The sequence below is a fragment of the Adiantum capillus-veneris genome, chromosome 17 (assembly GCF_014529385.1).
Source record: "Adiantum capillus-veneris isolate H3 chromosome 17, ASM1452938v2, whole genome shotgun sequence".
In the NCBI taxonomy this organism is placed as follows: Eukaryota; Viridiplantae; Streptophyta; class Polypodiopsida; order Polypodiales; family Pteridaceae; genus Adiantum; species Adiantum capillus-veneris.
The window spans coordinates 23,946,144-23,954,969 of NC_140947.1; the positions used below are offsets into that span (position 1 = coordinate 23,946,144).

An 8,826-nucleotide genomic window follows, 5' to 3' on the forward strand; every position below is an offset into this window, starting at 1 on the left:
ACATTCTACGACTTCCACAAGAATTACATAGTAACAAAGGGAAAATAAAGGGAAAAAAATATTTTAGAGGAGAATACCTACGGCCAATCGTTGCAGCGGCAACATCGACTGGTCCGTTTCACAGACTTTCACCTAGGGCATCATCCGGAGGCTTTCTTTTACAACGTGCTGCTAAAGAGCATCACCTTCAAAAACGAATCCTAGCTGCTCTCACCAGAGAACACGTCCAGGTCATACTATCTTGAGTGCAAACACACCAATTTCACAACATGATACTACAAAAGACATCCTCAACAAAGGCTGCCTCATTTCAATCTCTAGATGTGCAAACAGACTACGAGCAACAGGACACGTCAACTCGTATCTCTGCCCTTCTAAACGAGCTTCAAAACGTCCAAAACGTGTCACTGACATCTGAACAAGCAGAGATCTGTAAGAATCTCACAGCGGCAAAGGGTGGACTGCATGTGATCACAGGCACTCCTAGGAGTGGCAAAAGCTTCCTCATAAGATATATCACAAGCCAACTCATAATGCAAGGGAAAACTGTCACAATCGCTGCTTCGACTGGTGCAATAGCCACGAGGTTAAGCAGCATCGCAACAACTGTCCATTACCAATTCAAGATACCAGTGCACACACAACAATATCCCCTGTCAATCTCCGAAACTGATGACAGATACGTCAGTATTAAAGAGGCAGACACGATTATCATAGAAGAGATTTCTATGTTGACAAAGCAAACTTTTGATCTCATAGTACGACAAATTGTGAATGTCACTAACGGCATACTGCTAGACCCATTCAAAGATAAAAAGGTCTTCTTGTTCGGTGATTTAGCACAATTGCCACCAGTATGCAGGCATAAAAGTGATCAGTGCTACTCATGCCACATCACAAGCTCCACTTATTGGTCCACTGCTACTGTTAGGAAATAAGACGTAGCTAAATAGATAATTGAGTAGATTACTTAATGGAGAGAGACAAATTTACATACACGAGATTATAGAGTAGAGAGAGAGAGAGAGAGAGAGAGAGGGAGTACACACGATATACATGGTTCACCCAATGTGGGCTACGTCCATGGGAAAGCAGCCACTCAATGGCTTTAGTACTTCAAAACAAGAAGTAGTTTACAAAGGGATTATACCCTTAATGGACCTCCTGCTTTGCTTCCCTCTCACCACCTCACACTCACCTTGTTGCATCAACTTCACACTATGAAATGTGTGTAGAAATGGCCTCCTTTTATAGGCCAAAAGGGCTGACCTCCCTCATGAGAGGCAGCCATGTGTAGCCGCCCTTGTGTAGATAAGTCCAAATCAGACCCTCCAATCCGCCCATGTGTGGCCGCCCTTGAGAAGACAAGTCCGCTTTTGAATTCGGCCACCGGCCATTGACTTCCGACCACCGGCCACCGGCCAACCGACGGTTGTTTTCCGACCACTTTCCGGTCGGCGTCCGGCCATAATATTCCGGCGAAAAGGAATATTCCGGCGAGGGGAAAAAAAGTCTTGGGGGCTTCCGCCCCCGAGGCCCCTAAAGCTCCAGAAAGCCCAACGAGAAGAAGGTGAATCCGTGAGAGACTTCATTAGTCGCCTAAAGAATTTAAATTCTCGATGCAATCCAAACGAGCGATTCAACAACAACCAATTGCTCGATAGATTCATTAGAGGACTACGACATGAAAGTATCTATAATGGCCTAGTCATTAGAGGTATCACTACTTGGGAAGCAGTCACCATGAATGCAATCCAATTGGAGGATAATTTAATGATTGAGGAGAAAGAATGTCTGCCGAGCCGAAGTCTAGTAGCTCGCAAGCATCAGGGCATGAGCCAATGAAGATAAAGCCAATCGTGAAAGAGCAAACGATATCTGAGATGACTTTGGCAGATCTCACAAAGGCCATCCAAGAAAGCCTTAGGGGTAATCGTGCTCCACAAAACACTCATATGTATCCAAGAAGGGAGCAACAATGGTGCTCAATTTGCTTGGGCCCACATACTATGAGTGAATGCCCTACTTTCAGAGTAAAGTTTAACGGGACTTGTAACGCGTGTGTTAGGTATGGCCATCAAGCGAAGGATTGCCTAATGCTTAAATGCATCATGGAAAATAGACCGCCTATAACTTGGGCAGACTCACCTCGAGTTCCTGCATTGATGCCTACCCCACCCATGGAGCAACAGTTGCCATTACAGCACATGGTCCCTAGAACCCAAAATGTGGTCCAAACCACACCGTTGCCACCTCCAGTGCTAGGACCGCAACCCCCTCATCCAAGAGTTACACCTATGAACCAAATAGGTTGTGAGTCATCTAGTACTTATGTAGATTGCGAAGAGGACATAGACTCTAGTATCACCTATGGAGTCGACATGCTTGAGGAGTGTCCCATGTACTATATGGAAGACCATTGGGGACAAATCAAACCGGTATATCAAGCTACTGCGCTAGCAGCAAGAGGCCAAAACATTAATAGTTTTACCAAGAGACCACCTCTTCAGTGCTACGAATGTGGTGGACCACATCGAGTAGCTGAGTGCCCCATTAGAATGCAAAAGAATGCCTCACTAATGCAAACAAGTCAAGGGAGTGCATTGGCAATGCGAATACTCACTTGTAATCGTTGTGCCATAGATCATTTGATCGCACAGTGTCCTAACAATCCAAACGCACCGAAAATCACACCATTGAACATAATAGAGATTGTTGATGGGACCCCACCAACTATAAACATAGCACCAGTGAATGCACTCACACGGTCAATGCTCCAAAAGCAAAATCACATCCTCGAAGAGAGAGATGATGCATCCATTGGCCGAGCGAGAAAGAAGAAAACACGAAGAAAGAAATCCCTTAATGCTTCTAGCTCAAAACCTAGTTCAAAGACTAACATAGGGACAGGAGAGGATCCCGTGTATATGAATGACCCTGAGGATGACTCGGATTCGATAGAGACCACGGAGACCAAAACTGTTACTACAGAGGAAAAAGCCAGTGAGGAGGATCACGAGAGGGAATTACGACGAACACCAAAAGAGTATTCAAAGTTAAACTACCCAGTTGCAAACCCCCAAGATAAACCACGAGAGACAAAAAATGAGGATTGCAAGAGAAAGATTGGAACCTATCCAAACCCAACAGCGGAAATTAAACGAGTCCAACAATTGAGGGGTTTGGTGGAAGAAACTCAACGAACATTAGAACCTGAACCCAAACATATCCAGATGTCGGACACAGTGTTTCCCACACAAGTTCAACCTCACAAGAACTACAGGCCGTTAGCTATACCCAGTATCATTCGGGAAGAGAGTGAGGGTAGGACATCTGAAAGTGGACACACACCTTTCCTACTAGAGAGAATGTTTGGTGAGGGAATGCCCGACCCCCTTGAGGAAGTGGAGATTCCATCTTCACCATTCTCTTGTCAGGGTCCTACGTCCCACAAGATGCCATTAAATGTTGCCAAATTGATGGATTTCATGTCTTTAGAAGTTAGAACCACCATCATGTCCAAACTATATAAAGACCCCGAGCTAGTCACAACTCTTTGAGCCTTCCTCAATGGAGAATTACAGGCGGGATTACCACAGTTTGCACATATGAACAAACCTGACTCGGTAATGAATGATGATGAACATTTAGCACCACCATCTGACCTAGCGGGACATGAATCTGTAATTGAAGTACCCGTTAGCAAGTTGGGGCAATACTTTGAAGGTGATGAATCTAATGCTACTCTACCAATCACTACTAAAGGATTAACTGTAAAGGGGGTCCTTGACGGTGGTGCGGGAGTCAGCATGGTGACAAAGAGTTGTTGGGAGTCTATGGGGCGACCTCACCTTGAAGCCACAAGCGTAGTGGTAAAAATGGCTAATGGATCTATTGTTACGCCTATTGGAATGCTAAAGGATCTCAGAATCAAGGTCTTGGGACACAAGGTAAGGCAAACTTTCATTGTTATGGATTTTTCCAAGCATCCTATGTCATTTGAGATGATCTTAGGGCATCCATTCATGAGGGAAGCAAAAATGGTGCATGACTGGTCCAAAAACCACGTCTACTTACAGTTCCAAGACTCTGTCATTCGAGTTGATCTTTTAAGTGGTCGAACGCATCCTCTAGGAAATAAATTCATCATTGATAATCGATCAGACACAACAATTCACTCAGCTCCATTACAGTATTGTTACACGTGTAACAAAGACACGGATATTGGGGAGAACTCTCCTTATATGGATATCCTACCCGAAATGGCTGAGTCAGACAATGTCGATTGGGTACACCTAGCGGCAACTATAGATACATGGGGAGCTAGAGGAACAACCTGGGTAACACCAGATGGGGAAGAGATACCACACATTGCACCAGTAAACATGTTAGGTGTAGCGCATGTAACATCCGATGATAAGAAAGAGGCACACCTACCTGAGAGTGAAACCGATGATTCCTCAAAGGCTTCAGGCCAATACACATCAAAAACGCAATCTCAGGGAGGAATGGATTCAGAACCTGAGGAAACATCGAGTGAGCCAAGTATAGAAACTAAACACTCAAGGTCTAGTACGACCATCTATGGTAATTTATATGAGAGTGAAGAAGATACAAGCGAAGACCTATCAAGCGAGTCGAGTTCAAACATTTACCAAAATCAAAACCTTAACAAGAAACAAAGGTCATATAAGAGACGACGATATCGAGCAAATGTGAGAGCTAGGATAAACAAGGAAAGATCTACTGCAGAATGGCTTAGCTATCTAGGGGCATGTGATGCTCATCGAAAGCTAGTAGACAATTGGGGTGAACATCTCCAAAGTGTCATGTGGTGCAGCCCGCGACCCATTGACCTCGCTCAATTGGAGGTTACAGAGCCGAAATTGAGTCGAACTATAAGAAGACGTCAAAACCGAGAGTTAGCACAACAACAAAAGGAGGCAGAACTAAAAGAAAGGTCTTCGTCAGGACAAGAGCCTGCTGACTTACATACGGCTCCTGAACATTTTAAATCTTATACCACGGGGGAGCGAAAGGTTGTGTATGCCAAAGCCCAACGAATACCTACCAATGGAAGCAGTGGAGTCTATGATGGTCCAGCGGTAGTTAAAGAGATAGAATTAGCAAAACCAGGTGAGGAGTCTAAACCAGTCTTTATTGCTCAAGACCTTACCGAAACTGAAGAGGCTGTACTTAAGGAGCTCCTCAAGGAATACAAGGATATCTTTGCTTGGACATATCATGACATGAAGGGCGTTCCACCTTCTGTGGTGCAACACATAATTCCCATGATCAACACTGCTAAACCCGTCTAGCAACGACCCTATCCAATGAATCCTAAGTATGCCAAAATTGTACAAGAGGAGATTGAAAAACTTATCCAATGTGGATTCATATACCCTATTGAGCACTCAGAATGGGTTTCTCCAATAGTCATTGTGCCAAAAAAGAATGGGAAACTAAGAGTGTGCGTGGACCTCAAGAAAGTTAATGCAGCTACTAGGAGAGATCATTATCCCTTGCCATATTCAGAACATGTGCTTGAAAGAGTTGCGGGCAAGGAAGCTTATAGCTTTTTATATGGGTACTCTGGTTACAATCAAATCACAATTGCATTAGAGGACCAAGCTAAAACTGCTTTTATCACAGAGTTTGGAGTGTTTGCATTTCGTGTTATGGCTTTTGGCTTAACGAATGCCCCTGCTACATTCCAACGATTAATAAACACTGCGTTTAAAGAATTTCTAAGGGAGTTGTGTGAAGCTTTCCTAGACGACCTTTGTGTTTATTCTTCTTGGGAGAAGCATTTGTTATATCTATGAAAAATATTTGAAAGGTGCAGATTTTATCGCATCTCATTGAACCCTTTCAAATGCCAATTTTGGGTTAAGCATGGAGTCATTCTAGGGCATATAGTGTCCAAGAACGGAATATCCACAGATGAGAGTAAGATTAAAGCCATTGCCGATTTGCCACCACCTACAAACTATAAAGGAGTTCAAAGATTTATGGGCCATGTTGGTTATTATCGAAGATTTATTTTAAACTTTGCCGAGATAGCGCGTCCATTGTACAAGCTTCTTATCGAGTTTCACTAGACGGAAGAATGTCATCAATCTTATGAGTTATTAAAGAAGGCCCTAACAAGTGCTCCAATCCTGCGAACACCCGATTGGAATGTACCTTTTCATGTGCATATTGATGCATCAAATTTTTCTATTGGGTGTGTTCTAACTCAACCAGGAGAACATAAATTGGACTACCCTATTAGCTTTGCAAGTCGCCAATTAAATGATGCCGAGATGAACTACACTACTACAGAGCGCGAAGGTCTAGCTATGATTTACGCAGCAAAGAAATTTCGCTATTACCTTCTTGCTACCAAGTTTGTGTTTTATGTTGATCATCAAGCATTGCTATATTTGGTAAACAAGCCGTGTTCCACAGGTCGAATTACACGATGGTTGTTAATTCTTCTTGAGTTTGACTTCACCGTTGTTGTGAGGCCTGGGAGGAAACATGTCATGGCTGATCATTTATCTCGTATCCCTAATGGCGAAGCTCCTACGGGGGTTGATGATGAATTTCCTGATACTCCTTTGTTCATTGTTGAGACAATGCCTGAATGGAGTGAAAAGATTGTTAACTTCTTAGTTAATGGTTTTCCACCCAAAGAACTGCGAAAAGATATAGCTCGAAAATTAATCAAGGAATGCGAACCCTATTGCTTACTGGCTGGAACTCTCTATAAGAGAGGAAAAGATGATGTTCGTAGACGCTGTGCCCGCGAGGATGAGTATTTATATATTCTACAAGAGGCACACATGGGAGTAGCTGGTGGTCACTTTTCAGGAAACTTGACTGCCCGAAAGATCTTACAGTCAGGCTATTGGTGGCCCACTCTGTTTAAGGATGCATCACTGTTTGCAAAGGGATGTGATGAATGCCAACGCTTCAACAAGCCACAAAGAAGGGATAGGATGCCTCTACATCCCATCAAGGTAACCCAACCCTTTGAAAAGTGGGGCTTAGACTTTGTAGGACCGATTAGTCCGGCTGCACGTAACACGCAATCATGATACATCATTGTGGCTACCGACTATGTAACCAAATGGGCTGAAGCAAAAGCAACACGAAAGGTGGATGAAAAAAAAACAGCTAAGTTCCTCTTTGAGAACATTATCACACGTTTTGGATGCCCCTTTGAACTTGTGAGTGACAATGGAACTCATTTTATAAATGAAGTAATAAAAGAACTCACATCAAACTTCATGATATCTCACCACAAGTCTACACCCTATTATCCCCAAGCAAATGGCCAAGCTGAGAGTACCAACAAAACTCTCATCTCCATTTTGACAAAGACAGTTGAGGCTCATCGCACTGATTGGGACCTAAAGCTTACATCAGCTTTATGGGCTTATCGTACTGCGTATAAAGTTGCTATTAATTGCACACCGTTTAAGATGGTGTATGGCCAAGAAGCAGTTATGCCATGGGAGTTTGTCATTCCTAGTCTTCGAGTAGCTTCTCAAGAAGGTTGGGAGGGTAACCCCTTAGTGGAGCGATTATATATCCTGGAAAGGCTAGATGAAGAGAGGCAATTAGCTGTGCGAAATGCTCTAGTGGAGAAGGATAGGAGAAAGAAGTGGTTTGATATCCATTTAAAGGATAAAGACATCAAGGTTGGTGATAAAGTTCTTATGTACGGGGTACGTAATGAAAAGAAGAAATTGAAATACGCTGGTAAGGGGCCATATCGAGTGTGTGAAATTACCCCGCAAGGTACCATTCGTGTGGAGACTCTAGATGGAGTTGAAACCATTGGATTCCTTAATGGGAGTAAATTCAAAAGATATTATGATCCTCTAAGCCAGGAAGAGTTGCAAGCCATCCATCAAAAGAAGGCTGCCAAGGAACAAGCAGAGCTTAAAAAAATCCAAGCAAGAGTTGAGGCTCGAGAACGACAACAACATCTTAGACGCCAACGAGAGGCTAATCTGGGAATCACGCAAGCATTTTTCGAGGACACAGATGACGACTCATTAGAATCTGAGCCACCCCTACGATACCTAATTGAGCTAAATAGCCCCTATGGGAAAGTACTATACAATGCCTTATTAGATACGGGAGCTAAACACAATTTGTTATCCTATGGAGTTTGGTGTCAATTAGGGAAACCGACCCTATCCCCGAGTACGATGCAAGTCAAGGGCATTAATTTAAAAAAAACTGCTATTCTTGGAGTTCTTCAGACCCGTGTTGTCTATGACAATGGAAGCATAGTGCAGAGGTTTCTAGTCATGCCCGCGGGAGCTATGGAAGGCAACGTAAACCTGGGACGCACGTGGATGTTGGCAACCAAATGCACTATTGATTGGGATACTGTTAGTGTCACAACGCGACCACCGACTCTTACCCCTATCATTCAAGCAAAGTCACCTACGTTGCAAACTCTAGCAAAGTTGAAGGATAGCCAACATTCACAAGCCAAGGTGGTTAACTCGTCTTTGCCAGCTACCCATGAACCTAGCACTTCAACACTTGTAGTTGCAGCAAGCAGTAATATTGCAAGTACTCATCCACGACCTAAGAGTACATATCAATGGGTCCCCAAGGCCTTACTTCCAACTACCTCAACCCTCCCATCCATTCCAAGAAAAAATTTCCTGGGAAAACCAAGAGCGCGCCCTAGGAGAGTCAAGACCAAATCACGATGGATTCCAAAACAACTATTAGAAGCCCAAGGCTACTATGATGGAAATGAGCAAACTTGGGTACCTAAACGTAAAATGTGTCCTTCCCTATCGACAACAAACCCAT

General features: G+C 43.5%; 1 protein-coding gene across 1 annotated transcript; it reads left to right on the forward strand.

Annotated features, from left to right (window-relative positions):
- Positions 1-269: 269 nt before the first annotated feature.
- LOC147436926 (uncharacterized) lies at positions 270-938 on the forward strand. Its single transcript, XM_086486494.1, has one exon. It carries the CDS (start codon positions 270-272, stop codon positions 936-938), a length of 669 nt encoding a protein of 222 aa, XP_086342620.1.
- The last annotated feature ends 7,888 nt before the right edge of the window (positions 939-8,826 follow it).